The 14,919-nt window shown below is 34.1% G+C and overlaps 1 protein-coding gene across 2 annotated transcripts; it reads left to right on the top strand.

Moving 5' to 3' along the window:
* Positions 1-9,521: 9,521 nt before the first annotated feature.
* LOC101244364 (uncharacterized) lies at positions 9,522-14,783 on the top strand. Of its 2 annotated transcripts, none has more exons than XM_004237304.5 (5): positions 9,522-9,813; positions 12,516-12,654; positions 13,142-13,173; positions 13,882-13,968; positions 14,284-14,783. In XM_004237304.5, the coding sequence occupies exons 1-5, from the start codon at positions 9,604-9,606 to the stop codon at positions 14,416-14,418; spliced, it is 603 nt and encodes a 200-aa protein (XP_004237352.1). In that variant the 5' UTR covers positions 9,522-9,603; the 3' UTR covers positions 14,419-14,783. The 2 variants fall into 2 exon arrangements, with proteins under 2 accessions (XP_004237352.1, XP_010319699.1); XM_010321397.4 differs by having other exon boundaries at positions 9,523-9,813; positions 14,288-14,783.
* The last annotated feature ends 136 nt before the right edge of the window (positions 14,784-14,919 follow it).

Raw genomic sequence — 14,919 nt, 5'->3', positions numbered from 1 at the left:
GATATGTAGGAGACCCGTTTTCAAAGGTCCGGCCCTAATTCCTAAACTCTTTGTCAAATCCTGCTGTTTAAAAGTGAATGGAGGTTGGTCAAAATTGGTTTGGTCAATTTCATTTTCCTCGAGTTGCTTGCATCAACCAAAGTAAAATGAGGGACAGTTGTTGACACCCAATTTTGACCCACGTCGGTAGAAATTAATTATCGAGCTTCCTAAATTTTCCAAATAATTCAAATTAATTAGTTTTATAATTTTTGCAAAAAATATAACGATTTAACGTTTACATAGTGGTGTATATAGCCGGTATATCTTGTGTATATTCTAAACCAACCCAACTTCCCCCCATCAGCCCACACCCCTCCTCTTCCAAGCCAGGCCCAAGTTCCCTTCAGGCCCAAACGTTCCCAATTCTCCCACTTCTCTTCCTAAAACCGGCCCAACACCCAAAATTCCCCTCAACCCAACCCAATTCAAACCCAACATTCCCCTCAACCCAACCCAATTCAAACCCAACCACCCAAAAACCCGACCCAACACCTGACCCAACCCCAATAACCCGTTCCCCCCCCCCCCCCCCTTTCTTCTTCAGCCCCATTCAATCTTTTCCCAACAGAAACCCAGAACAAAATAGAAACCCAGAACAACAAACGAAACCCGAAAAACCCCGCGTCTCCCCCACGCTATCTCGCTCTCTCCCTCATCTCCCCACGCTCTCGTCTCTCTCACGCGTCTCTCCCCCACGCGACCTCCCTCCCTTTCCCTTTCCCTTTCCCTTTCTCTCCCCATCCCATCACAGCCTGCAAAAACACAGGAAGAACAGCACCCCCCACGCGACCCCCTCCCCACGCTCTCTCGCGTCTCCCTCACGCCTCTCCTTCCCTCTCTCCCGCGTCTCCCCCACGCTCGCTCTCTCCTTCCCCTCTCGACAGAAACCCAGAAAACTCAGACGCGACTCGCCAACAACCCCGCAGACTCCCATGCCCTGTCAAAACAGGTCTGCCAATCGTCAATGTCACCCTCGCCAACACGCAATGGCCATGTGGGTTTTGACCCAAGGGATTTCGATTTTGAGTTCAAAAATGGGCGGAAAATCGTATCACCGACCCTACATAAATCCCTCCCATCTTCATAAAAAAGGGGGGGAGTTTTTCACGAAAAAGGGGGAATTTTGGGGTTAGCAATTTTTGGTTGAGAAATTTGGGTTCGAAAGCTCGGAAGAGGATTTTTCAGAAAGATTTTCTTTCTGTTGGAAAAGTTTCTTGTTTATCGCTCAACCCATAGCAGAATCGTTAGGTTGGGAAACTGATTTCAGGCTTCATCGTAAGATTGTTCTGTCGATTTTTTCTCTTGTCCAGTTTTGAGAGGAGTTGAAAAGGAAGTCGAGAAATATTTCCATTCCGTCTAGGGTGCGCGATTGTGATATTCCGCTAGACGCCTTCGCTGTGGTTCGAAGTTGGTTTTGGAGGTGTAAGCTCGTTGCTGCTGCTCGTCCTCTGCTCACCCGTCCCCTTTTCGCTGCTTTCGAAGAGGTAATTCTCTTTCTCCATCCTATTTCTTCGGTTGTTTTCCTGTTTTAAGATTTTTTTTTATTATTATTTGCTTCATGCTTTGGGTGCTGCTGCTGTAGATGTATTATTCGTTTGGTTTCGTTCTGGGATCAAATCTGTTGGCATTTGTACGTCTAGTATAGGGTCGTGTTGCTGCGGTATGGGAAGTCACACACTGTTTGTTGGCCTAATTCTGTAAAGGGTCTTGCGTGACGGTTTGTTTTTCCGTCGTCTTATTCTTTGTTGTTTGCTATGCTTGCCTGTTCGTGCTGCTCACCCGGTTAGCGAGTTCATCATGAGATTATCTCTTTAGCATAAAGTTCTCGTTGCTCGGTAGGATACCAATCCTAGTCTAAGTCTTGTTTAAGTTTGCCTCATTTTTCTTCTCTTAAGCTTTCTTAGGAAGCTGCAACGCATTTCCTTTGGATTGGTCGGAAGGCTGAATGGTGTAGAAGTTATATGTGTTATTTATTGTTCGTTTGGATGCAACTGCTTTTCTACCTCCCCATTTAGATCCCATGGTGTTGTTGCCACACATTCTCTCTGGATATGTGACATTTTCTTTCTTAGCGTGCATATGTTTGTTTATATAGTTGTTTAGTTTCTTTTCCAGTTTTCGTGATTGACATGTTCTCACGTATATTTACAAAGCATGAGTTCTGTTTTGTGTTCTTTTATAATGGTTTTCGTTAATTTTATCATTCCACAAGATTATAGTCTTAAAGTTTGAGTTTTTGATGCATGTTTGTTTATCCTTAAGGACATGCTTTAGCGTATAAAAAAATGGAAAATATTTTGTTGCTTGCATCCTATCCCTTCTCTTCATGTGAAGTTGGGAAAATATGTTGAACTCCCTCTCTGATTCATGCCTGAAGTTTCATAAAAAAGTAGCATATTTTAACAATTCTATCCACTGTTTTGCTCTTGTTCTACAAGCATAACTCTGTGCTATACGTGTTCCTTTCTTTTTACTCCGTTTATCATGTCTCATATTGCATTTTAATGGCATCGATTATGATGGTCTGCTTCTTTTCCTAAGTAGCATTGGCTTCTTTGTTATTATATTTGTCTGAGCAAAGATGTCTAAGTCTCATTTTGTTGGATTACTGCCAACTTAATAAGCCAGCTATTGCATCCATATCATATTTATTTTATCAAAAATGAATTGTTTCAATTGTGCACGAGTTGTTTATTTGGTAAATGTGTAACATGCTCCCTTTATATTTTTCGAGTCTAATTGTCGATGAGCGGTTATGTACTTCCATAAATATAATGTGTTCATAGTTGGATATACGTGAAATATATGTTACTATCTAAGTGTCACATTTTGATATCAACTTCGTAAGCTTTAGTTGATTCATTTGCTTTTCTTTAGAGTCATACGTGTCGTTTCAATTTGAACCCCTTGAAGTAAGCTTTCTTTTAGTAAAATCTGTTTTCGTTCAAGATATGTGTCTTGTTTATTATACCACTTAATATGCTAATCCATTGTCATTTTATTGCATGTGAAATTATTCGCGAGTCCCTGTGGACTTGATTTCCATCCCACACATCCTCGTTGAGCCGTAAAGGTTCAAAATCTTACCGAGTCAAGACAACGGGCGAAAATTCAAAATGCCACGAAGATTGAATAAATCCGAGGCGGATTAGAAGATTGTCCTTATTATTTATTTAGTTACACTGTTGTAATGGGCATAAGCCCTTTGTTGTTTCTTTTATTTTTCGATTTCTTTTTTTTTTACATGTTTAGGCTAGGACAGGCACAAAGGAAAAGGGGTGGGTCCAAAACTCGGTCAAGGCGGACAGAACCCGAGTCTGGACTCAAAAATCTCTCTCTCTCTTTATTAATTGGTTACGTGCTTGAATATCGTTTAGTTTTAGAGTTGGAAGAACTCCAAACCCCCATTGAACGCCTTTTGCTTTATCAAAACTTGAAATTAAAAATTGGAACTTTAAAGATGTTCGAATTTGAAAGTCGCTTAGACTTAAGTTTAAAAGGTTTAACTTTAATGGAATCTCGAAACGATAAATGTTTTAACTCATAAGTTTGTTTGAAACTCTAATAGGTTTAAAATTCAAATTCTAAGTTTGTGTGAATATAAAGTGTCTTAGCCCTAAAACGATTTTACAAAGTTAAATATTTCAAAACTTATAAAGTTCGCCTAGATATCTTAAGTAGTTCAAAATTCGCAAGTCTTTAAAATAAATAGTCAAATAAGTTAATCGTCGGAAAACCGTATTTAACGGAGTGTCTTAGGTGCCTTACACCTTCCTAAGACACTAATAAGAATCCCGAACCCTTAAAAAATGTTTCAAAACAATTTTTTCTGTTTAGGTTGTTTAGAAACAAAGTTTTCTTGATTTTTCTTAAAAATTAAGTGGCGACTCCTAAAAGTCGAAAATATCTTTAAAATAAAACGAACTCTTTTCGAAAATCACCATTTTTCGATAAAACACTTACTCTTGTTTATGATTTTGTTCTACTCTAGAAACAATATCATATGAGACTTATATTTTCTTTTGATCCGATTGTAATACTTTAGACGCTTGTACACGTGACAACCAGGTTTTGGGGTATAATGTAAGTTGATAGTAAATTTTCCGCATTTTTATTGTAATAGTTGAGTTTTAGGCTTACTTGTCTTGGTGGGATAAGACGAGTGCCATCACGTCCATTTTTGGGTCGTGGCAATTGAAGAGGAAAACTAACAAACGGAAACGAGATTCATGTTACATTTTATAACATTCTAGAAGGTTAATTAATAAAGGAAAAATCACTCTCATTGAAAAACAAAATACTATACCATAGTTACTAATGAATTTAACTTATATACCTCAATAGTATTATAAAGATGGAATTAGGTAAATAGTGTAAGCATTCTTTATAATACTGACGATGTATATAAGTTAACGGTCTCAAATCAAATAAATACTTTATTCAATATTAATATATATTAGCACAATCCAAAAGGTAAATTCATCATAATAATGGGACTAATTGTCATGCTTTGTTTATGGTTTTATTCAGAATGCTTTCATGTAACTTCTTCATGAATTTCTAGGTTGGATCATGTAAGATTTTGAGAATATTGTTGTCTATTTCGTGCAATATGGAATGTGTTTGTGTGTGTGAAATTCATATTTAATTTTGTTTATATATCATATCTTGTGCTATTGAAAAGTGTGAGTCGTATTGATGCACTAAACAATTAAAATTTATTAATAATGTAATACAATCTAAATCAGTTTCAAAAATGAAAGAAATTTTTATTTGGAATTCTTTATGCCTCAATTTATATGAAGAGGTTCTAAATACAACTCTCAAACAACTTTAATTTTCTTAGTAAGAAATTTGGATATAGATTCTTCAAATATTTTAAAATCAAATTGAAAATGACATGAAAAGTTCTACTTGTCAACAATGCTAAAAAGTTTCAGAAAATCATGTGTTGGAGGAGGAGTGGGTAATTTGTGGGTTAGCGTCTGGATTAACTCATTAAGATGACTCCTATTTAATTTGTCTAATAATAAGATATGTATATAGTAATTTACATAACGGAAAAATGTCCCTACCATAATTTTTACATGAAAAAACAGTTCGAGCTCAAAGAAATATATAAATATATAATACATAAAAAAAAGCTAAGGATTTTATTAATTAATAAATAATGTAATAAGCGTGTGGGCCAATTATTCTTTACAATACTGGAGATGTATATAAAATTAAACCCTCGAAATATGTAAGAATCGAATAAAATACATATTATTGAATAATATTAGCACAATCATAGAAGCAAGTTGATTATAGTAATTAAGGGGACTAAGAGGAGGTTCCATCAGAGGGGTTAATCTTCTTCTTATCATTCTTGAAAGTGGACACCACAGTTTTACCTATCTTTTCAATAGCCATTGCCTTCACTGACTTCTTATCTTTCTTTGGGAACACACTTCCATTCTTTAATGTGCTAACTTTGCCCTTTCCATTGTTCTCCATATCTATTCTCTTACTAATAATATTATAAATATGATAAAGTGTAGTGTATTATTGCTTTGTTGCTTTAAGTTGTGATGCTTAGAGGAGTTCATATGTTGAGGTATTTATAGGCTTTGTTTATGGCATTCTTGATCTTTTCATGTAACTTCATCAATTTCTAAGTAAGATTTTGACAACATTGTTGTTATTTCTTGCATGGAATGTGTTATTGTGTGTGTTTATGTGTGTGTGTTTGTAATTCTTATTTATTTATTGCTCTAAGTCTTGTGTTATTCCAATTTAAAATGTGTGACTTTATATAATTATATAGATGTGCTTAATCGCCATTGATTTTTAATTATAATTTTATTAGTTGCTAAAATCTAAATAATTTTATTCATTAATATTCTTTCGTCTTCAATTTATGTGAAAGAATACAAAGTCAGTATGATGGTAGTCAACATTTTTTATTTTAATTATGAATCTGTAATATTCTTTCGTCTTCAATTTATGTGAAAGAATACAGAGTCAGTGTGATGGTGGTTAACATTTTTTATTTTAATTATGAATCTGAATAAAAACTTTTTGAATATTTTATTATAAAATTTATAATTTTAATAGTTATATGAAAAGTATTATAAATCAAACATAGGGTGAGGTGGGGCAAAATGGATTTTGTGGGTTTGTGTGGGTGTGTTGCGGGGGGGGGGGGGATTAATTAGGATGACTCCTATTTAATTTGTGTAATTATAAATGTAGATCGTAGTTTTCATAAAAGAAAAATGTCCCTATCCTAACTTTTACATGCAAAGAATATTTCGAACTCAAATACTAGGCTTCGGACTTATTTATTTGCACTTAATGAGAGTCTAAATTTTAATCATTTCGATTCAGTTTATTAAGTGTGTTTGATATTAGGTTTGAATCGTAATCATTAAGATTTATTCCATGTATCCTAAGTATGAAATATGGTAGAGGAAGTAATATTTAAAACTACGAAAAAGGGTCAAAAATACACTTGAACTATTTAAAATAACTCATATATACCCTTGAACTATATTCGACTCAAATATACCCTTCTCGTCAAACTATAGGGTCAAAACCATTAATAGAATCTGTTAAACGAGATTTGGATACCACATGGCATGCCACATAAGCCAATAGGGTCTAATCATGCCATGTATACTAACAAACTTCTCCTAATTTCTCCTAATTTTCTCCATTTTCCTAAAAATTTTGAACTATTTCACATGATAGTTTTGAACTACTTTATTTTCTTCTCTAAATTTAAAGTGAGACCTCACTAAAGACATCTTCTTGCTGATGGAGATTCGGTGATATATTTTGCCTTAGCACTTACGAAGTAGACGTCATTTATTGAGTTGAAGTGAAGTCTTTCCGTTCCCGATTCAATTACAGTTGTTCTCGCTAAAGCCCGATCTGATCCCGCTTGAGCGGCAGGGAGAAGCTTGAGCCTTGTACTATATTTCAAACTTTCTGAAACTTCTTGCTGATGGAGAAGCTTGAGCCTTGTATAATTTTATTGATCGACAATTACTTCTTTCGTAACTAGGGGTAGACCCTTTTGTTGACATGGTTATTCTGATCTATCTTTCTTCTCAATTTATTTTCCCTTATACGTGCTATTCGTTTTTACAATAGAGATTCATTGAGGATGATATGGAAAAGGTGAAAGGTTTCGTAAAAGAATCAATTGTGTTGAAGATTATGGTTGGGTTGCTATGTTTTTCAGTCAATTTTTCAAAATTTTAGAGAAATGGAGAAAATTAGGGGAAGTTTATTAGCATACATGTCATGATTAGACCCATATGTGGAATCCACGTAACATCCAAGTGACCTTTAACAGATTCTGTTAATAGGAAGAGTGTTTTTGACCTTACAGTTTGACGGAAAGGATATATTTGAGTCAAAATATAGTTTAAGGGTATATGTGAGCTATTTCGGATAGTTCAAAGGTATTTTTGACCTTGTTCCGTTAAAACTATTAAGAATTTAAATAATTGAAACCTAAATTAATGGGATTTATGTAGTTTACCCAAGAAATAATATGTAAAAGAATTTATTAATGTAATAAGCGTGTAGGACAATTCTTCTGATATATATTTTTTTTTTAATTCGCTAACCGTGTTTTGATATTTTATGTTGTCCTCTTTTTTCTTTTTTTTTCTTTTTTTTGTGTGTGTGTTTGTGTAGGTAAGGCATATAGGGAAATTATTGTAAATTTTGTGGATTATTTGTGTCTCTTAAAAAATTACGTAATAAATAAATTTATATTATTTAATTATTTAGTATAGTTATAGTTTGCTGTAATTATCACTCACGACTAACATTATACATTAATTATGTGGCATAACTTCAAGTTTGTATAATAAGTCACGTTTGTATATGTATAATTCGCCAGAATATACGAATACATATGTATAACATACAATTATTTAACCTATATACATATACAATTATCTCTCTCTCACTCTCTTCCCTCTCTCGCTCGCCTCTCTCCTCCCTCTCCCGATCTTGCTCACATATCTTCTCCCTCTCCCAATCTCGCTTGCCATATATACAAATGCATATGTATAATATACAATTATATACATATACAGTTCACCTCTCTCCAACTCTCTGCCATCTCTCGCTCGCATCTCTCCTCCCTATTCTAGTCTCACTCGCCTCTCTCCCCTCTCTCCCGCTCTCGCTTGTCATATATACAGATACATGTGTCTGTATACATTTATCTAACCGATATACATTTATACAATGTACCTTTTTCCCATTTTTTCCCGCTCTCTCACCTCTCTTCTCCATATAACATGTAACTACAAATTGTAATTATCAAACTATAGATATGAAGAATAATTAAGCTATTTTTAAGTGGCTATATGTGAAAGTTCCCCTCCCTTGAAAATTTATATATCTCTTTGTCATTGTTATTGTTATGTTACTTGTGTTTTTATTTTATTAAGCTGAATGATTTGAGAAAAATTTTATATTTGATACAGATTATTAGTTAGACATTTTATTCATGACTTTATATCAATTGAACACTATATTTAATAAAACTTTTAAATACTTTTAGTTGTTGGCGAAACTTATGTAAGATAATGTTGCTAAATTGAAAAAACTAATATGTGGTGTATACCCATATTAAAAGCGTGAATTAAATATTTTCATTAAAAATATGCATACAACAAAATTGTATTTATCATTGAAGTAATATGAATTTATGGACAAATATTTCAAAGAACAACTCTTTAACGTCAATAATGCAATGTAATAGAAGTAAATAGTAATTTGGTAGATGAAAATTATTGAACTATCATTAAGCTTAAACACTCTCACCAACTTTTCAATATCTCTGTTTATATATATATATCAAATGTTTATTAATTTTTAAAAAATATCAAAATTTAATTATTATTATTTTATATGCCTGGTTATTTGTCATTAAATTGAGAAGTAAAGATATTTTGGTCATTTTCTCTCGTTAAATTGATAAACTTTTTTTATGATAATTTTTGCTTTCAATCTAAAATATGTATAAGCACGTATTGTTTTTCTATAATTTTTACCTGTAAAAATGAAAAAATCTACCCATCATGATAATTTTATATTATAATGGGTAAGAAATTAGGTTAGTATAATTGGTAAAATTGTTAATTTATTATGAAAAAAGTTGCATCTTTATAATTTTACCTAAAAATGATTAAAATCCCATACCTTTAATATGAAAAATATTTTTAAAATTACATTCCTTTAGTACCAAATAGATCTTCTTCTTTTGAATTTTCAAAGTAAAATAATTTAACTTTCATTATAAATTTAGGTACAATAATTAATTAATAATTTGAAAAAAATCAAAGCTAAATTAAAACTTATTCAAATTTGAAAATTAAAAAAATATAATATAAATTAAAATGAAAAATATTGTCTCATTAATTAATATGGATGAAATATAAATTAAAACAGTTTGGAATAATATTTATCAGAAAAGTTCACAAATAGATAAAAGTTAGTTTTGAAATTAAACTGTGGCAACCACAGCAGTGAGACAGCTCGGAGAAGAAAAAGATGAAGATGACATGGAAGAATCAGAGCAAGAAGAACCCTAACAAAAGACCTATTTCCCAACTCCAAAACCTCCCATTCGATCCTACTGAAGATTCCACTTTTCCCGAGGAAAAACTTGCTAAAAATGAAGAGATTTCTCATGTTAATGGAGATGAAGATACAATCAAACTTGTTGAGTCCTTTCAACAACAAGGAAATAAGCTTGCTGAGGTATTTCCTCACATGGGTTTCTCTTCTTTTTTCTGTATTTTATCTAATTTTTCTCCTTTTCAATCTGTATGAGGTTATTCACTGGTATAATTTACAGTTGTTGATTAGTTTTAGCAAATTGCTGTTAGATGGTCACTTGATATTGTTATCCATGTTTATTAGATGGAAATAAAGTAAAAGATTATCTTAAGTGTTGTTCTAAAGAAGTATTAGTAATTTCAATAGTTCCAAGTTGTTAATCATTCTTATATTTACTCGAGTATTTAGAAATTAAGTTTATATTCTGTTTAGCTTGAGCTAATAGTGGTGTCTGGACTAATGTTCATGCATTTCGAGTAATGGAATGATCCTTACATCCATACATAATAATGTTGTTCATCGAGGTTTAAGCAAATGGAAAGGAATCGCCAAACTTTTTGCCTTGGCTTCATTGAATTTGCATATACCATGGTCTCCGTTGTTTCCTCAACTAGTTAGCGACACCCTTGGGTGCATTATCGTCCCACCTTTTCACTCCCATCGTTGTCTCTCGTAATCTCTATTTCTTTTGTCACTTTTTCTCTTCCTTCTCTCTGTTTTCTTCTTCATTTTTCCCCTTCTTTTTTCGCATCAGTAGTAACTCTATATCTTCCAAGGAACTCCAGAATAAGGCAGGCTGGGTATGTTGTTCGTATTAGGAAGGTTTTTATTGCATCTGATTACTGAACTTAATTAAAGTAGTTGTTCTATTGATAGACATGTATTGGATTTACATATTTAACTAGATAGGTTGTTTTCTTCCATATGTTTGTCCTTGTTTCCTCTTCTTTTGGGATGAAGAAGATTTTAACATATTACTTTTTGCTTCAGTAAGCTCTTAAGAGGAAGAAGTCATTGTAAGTAAGTAGGTGAATATTTTAATGTAGCAGTTTATGTCTCTGACGTAAATGTAGCATCTAGCGTTTGATCCTTGAAGTTCTTACATGTAACGACAATCAAGATTTACAAGTGATGAATATACAAAGATTTACAGGTAAGCATAGCATGTTTCGCGTGAAGGGCCTATATCATTTCTTGCTGCCAAGAATTCATTTTGTTGGGCACTATATAAACCCAAGGTAACTCTTTGTTGAGGGCTGGGGCATGCCCTGACTCCAGATTTCTAAACCTTATTGCACCCCCAAAAAATAATTAGGAGTCATTTGGCTAATGGGATAAAAAATAATAATCCAGGGATAGAATGCACTAAAATGTAGGATTATTAATCCCCTGTTTGGTTGAATTTTTGTTTTTAGTATAAGCATTTCTCAGATTAGTTATAGCACATTTTAGTATTATTTTGAATACCGTCCAATGCGAGATAACAATTCAGGGATTAGATGTTCGGGACAAAGCAATCAAACGACAAAACTGTTATTCACAAAAGCTCTTTCCCAAAGTCTTTTAAGAAGGCCAGGGTTAAAATTGTAAATAAAAGTTTTGTTTATTGTATAATCAAGCCCATGTTTTATATTATGCTCCGTATATCTCATTTTTAGTTCAATGAATCAAACATCTACAAAAAGAAGTGTATATATATTATAATTCCCATATTATAATCCTGGGTATAGCTTATTTGCAAACCAAACAACCCCTTAGAAATTTATTGTGTCATTAAAGTTTGGAGTTGTGAATTGGAGGTCAAAAGTTCAGTCTTTCAAACAGTTACCTCTCTATGTGGATAGGAAGGCTATTTGCCAAGTGGTTGTCTGCAGTTTGCACCACCTCTTATCGGGCGTTAACGTTGCAGTAAGTTAACTGTAAGAGGATGAACTGAAGTGAAGAGTTGAGTCTTGAAACTACCTTCTTTGTATTGTAGAAAGTAAGATTATGCACAAGTGCTTGTCATGTTAACTAACACATTTTTTTTAAGAGGAAGGGGGATTTAGTGATGTTTCACTAATACTCTTATCTTAAAGATGAGCTCTAATGCGATGGTAAGTTGAGTGTGAAATTACCTCTATATGAAGTATATTTTGCATGATACTTTAAGGCAACGCTAAGCACAACGGTAAATCTACTGCAGAAAGTAAGACTTAATACAGTTGCTTATAAAGGTAAGGTTGTGCTACATTTTGCATTAATACTGATAGCCGAGGCTAGCTAACTTTATTTATGGTGGCTCTGAAGTTGAAAAGCCTTGAAATAGCCTCAGAATAGAATAAAAGTTAAGGCTATATACAGATTTTTAGTACCAAAAGGTATACTAACAAGAGATTCAACACATTGGTAAATAAGTATATGTTTTTTTTTGAGACAGAGGTAAGTAAGTATATGTTGAGGCGAGAACCTTTTCTGGAGGTCTTTAACATATCCTAAATGCCGAGGAATACTGCATTACCAGTTTTTATTAAAAAAAGTATATGTTGAGGTGAGTTGGATGTCAGAAGTTCTCTTGTAGATGGCCTGGTTGCGGTTCAGAGAGTGAGGCTATGCACACATGACCTCTTTTGCAAACCTCAATATCTATGTTGCAAGGATCTTTTTTTATCTCTAAATAAGGGTGTGATACTCTTACCACATTTGGTCACTCAAACCCTCATTGAGTCCTCGAGGAATATTTTTTTTTGGATCAGTGATTTCGAACAATTAATTGATTGTTGATATCATTTCCAAATTCCAACAGCATAATCCAGAAGCCGGGGTTAAGTCTCTTCTCTTTTCTTTTCTTTTTTTTTTTGAAGGAAGGGAAATATCGTGAAGCACTTGGAAAGTGGGAGTCTGCTCTACTTTTGATGCCAGATCGTGCCATTCTGCATGAACAGAAGGCTCAAATTTTGCTTGAACTTGGAGAAACATGGAAGGCGCTACAAGCTGCTACTCGTATGTTTTGACACTCGCATTAATTTAAATGAAATTCTCCTCATTCCCTGAGCAAATTATGCTGAGAGTCAATTCACAAACATATTTTACTTGGATTTATTTTCAATGTTATATATCATGAAAGGTTATGCACCTATTTTTAGGCTCTGAAGCTTCTTGTGCCTACTTTTGACTCATCTTTAAGATTATGAACAAATCTGGCAAATATATCATTTCAGGTATGATCTTGATAACAGCCAAATGTCAGAACCTAGAGTAAGATGAAGTTTATTTTTTACTCATCTTTTCCTTAGCATTGGAAGATTTTTCTTTTGCACATTCTTCCTGTTGTAAATCTATATCTGGCATATAGACATTCAAAGTTGGATTTTAGCCTACTTTCATGGTCACTAATGCCCTCTTTAAGTCATTGATCTGTGTTTGTGTATAAAATAACTTCAGTTGATATATTTCATGACTCATAGTAACCTGCTTCCTGTTTGAGCAGGTGCAACTGAGTTGGAACCAAGCTGGGGTGAGGTGTGTGAAACTGTTGATCATTCAGCTTTACTATTGTTTCACCTGTTGTTCATATACCTGCTTTAGGGATGTAAACGCAACTCTTAGTGCACTGCAATAGTTGGGAACCTACACCATCCTTGCTAAATATCATGGGGGATCCTGATGGACAACGTAACATACTTTTATCTGTAGTCTGCTCAGTTTCAATACTTCTAAGACTAGTTTTTCAAACTTCTACTAACTGTAAGTGTCATGGGCTAGTTTTCATGTGCAAAGTCCTCTGGATTTCAGCCTTAATTGTTCACCCAATGTGCATGTTACTTCCTTTCTGTTCTACCTCTTCCTGCATCTATTCCCTAGACTATGCAAATTCAATGCTTCTATGTCTTCACTTGGTAATAAATTACTGGCTTTAGAGGTTAAGATAGGTAATGAACAGTGTACTGACTAGCTACCTCATGATAGAAGCAGCTTTGCACTTTGAACTTCATGTTCATACTTGTGTAAATAGTTGAGCTTAGAGCTTGATGGAATGATCAGGCAAAAGCACTCTCCGTTTCTATTCCATTTCTTTAATCCAAACTATTTACAGCTTTGGAAAATGAAGCTTAGACTAAAAGGCAGTTGACTGCAAGCTTCTGATTCTTAGGGAACGGTCAATTTCAACTATCACTAGAATGTACACTACTTCATTCCAGTGATTGCTAGTTCTTCTGTCTGTTGCAGGCGTGGGTCACCCTTGGTAGAGCACAGCTGAATTATGGTGAGCCTGACAGTGCTATAGAAAGCTTAGACAGAGCACTAGCCATCAAGGTATAAATTAAATTCATAGCTAATGCTGAACCTTGCTTCCTCTGAGGATCCTTTTTTAACTGAGATGTTCCCTTCATGAATAAATGGATATTCTCTGCTTAATGTATTACACCGAGACTCAAGGTCAATATTACTACCTTTATATCTGGAGGACAAACTGCCTTTTGAGATTTAAGCAATTGTCTAACTTTATTCATCTTGCTTTTATCACATCCTAGTTCTGAAATATTCAGTGGTATATTGTGCTAAGTGTGTCAGATATGCTCACGTGTTTAGTAAGCCACTTACGAACCATAAATCGGACTTGTTTTGCAGCCAGACTCTGCTGAGGCTCGTAATGATCGACAAGCTGCCTTGCATCATATTCAGAGGAGAAAACAGTTACAGACATCAGGTTTAAGCATGAACCAAAACCGTTTTGCTGTAGTCGACAAAACTGAGAGCACTTGAAGGTTTGAAAACGTAGGTTTAATCTCATTACAGAGGATGCTTTGTTCCGATAAGATCCTGAGGCTAGGGAATATCTTCTGCCACATTTGACTTCGAGTCGCGGTTCCAAAATGCTGGTTCAGGTATAGAATGAGTTGTAGGTGTGCATATCAGTGAGGAGATAAAATAGCCAGAAGGGTTGACAATGGTAAAACATGAGCCTGGGCACTGAAATGTGTACCTGTAATATAGATGATCCTCTATGGCCTCTAACATAGAGTTACTTCATGCTTGTGTTTGTTCGATTATTCTGATTAGTACTATATATATATACACACACACACTCTGGTGCGCAAATCAAGTGAATGACGTTTTTTACTTTCAAATAGTATATCTGATTTGTATCGACCAGTGAAAGAATTTGTATCACACCCAATGATTTGTATAGCCATCCCCACCTTTCATAATTTTTTTCTAGATTACATAGTTTGCCTTTCTTAGTCAGACCCATTGAAGATTGGA

The sequence above is a fragment of the Solanum lycopersicum genome, chromosome 4 (genome assembly GCF_036512215.1).
Source record: "Solanum lycopersicum chromosome 4, SLM_r2.1".
Classification (NCBI taxonomy): domain Eukaryota; kingdom Viridiplantae; phylum Streptophyta; class Magnoliopsida; order Solanales; family Solanaceae; genus Solanum; species Solanum lycopersicum.
Note: the sequence above shows the minus strand (reverse complement) of the source record. Positions and strands in the feature narration are given on the sequence as shown.

Bases quoted from the DNA above. Each gene is read 5' to 3' on its own strand.
- LOC101244364 (XM_004237304.5), top strand. From the start codon at position 9,604: ATGAAGATGACATGGAAGAATCAGAGCAAGAAGAACCCTAACAAAAGA. The intron at 9,814-12,515 runs GTATTTCCTCAC...TTTTTTTTGAAG, and splicing joins AAGGAAATAAGCTTGCTGAG to GAAGGGAAATATCGTGAAGC. The intron at 12,655-13,141 runs GTATGTTTTGAC...CTGTTTGAGCAG, and splicing joins GGCGCTACAAGCTGCTACTC to GTGCAACTGAGTTGGAACCA.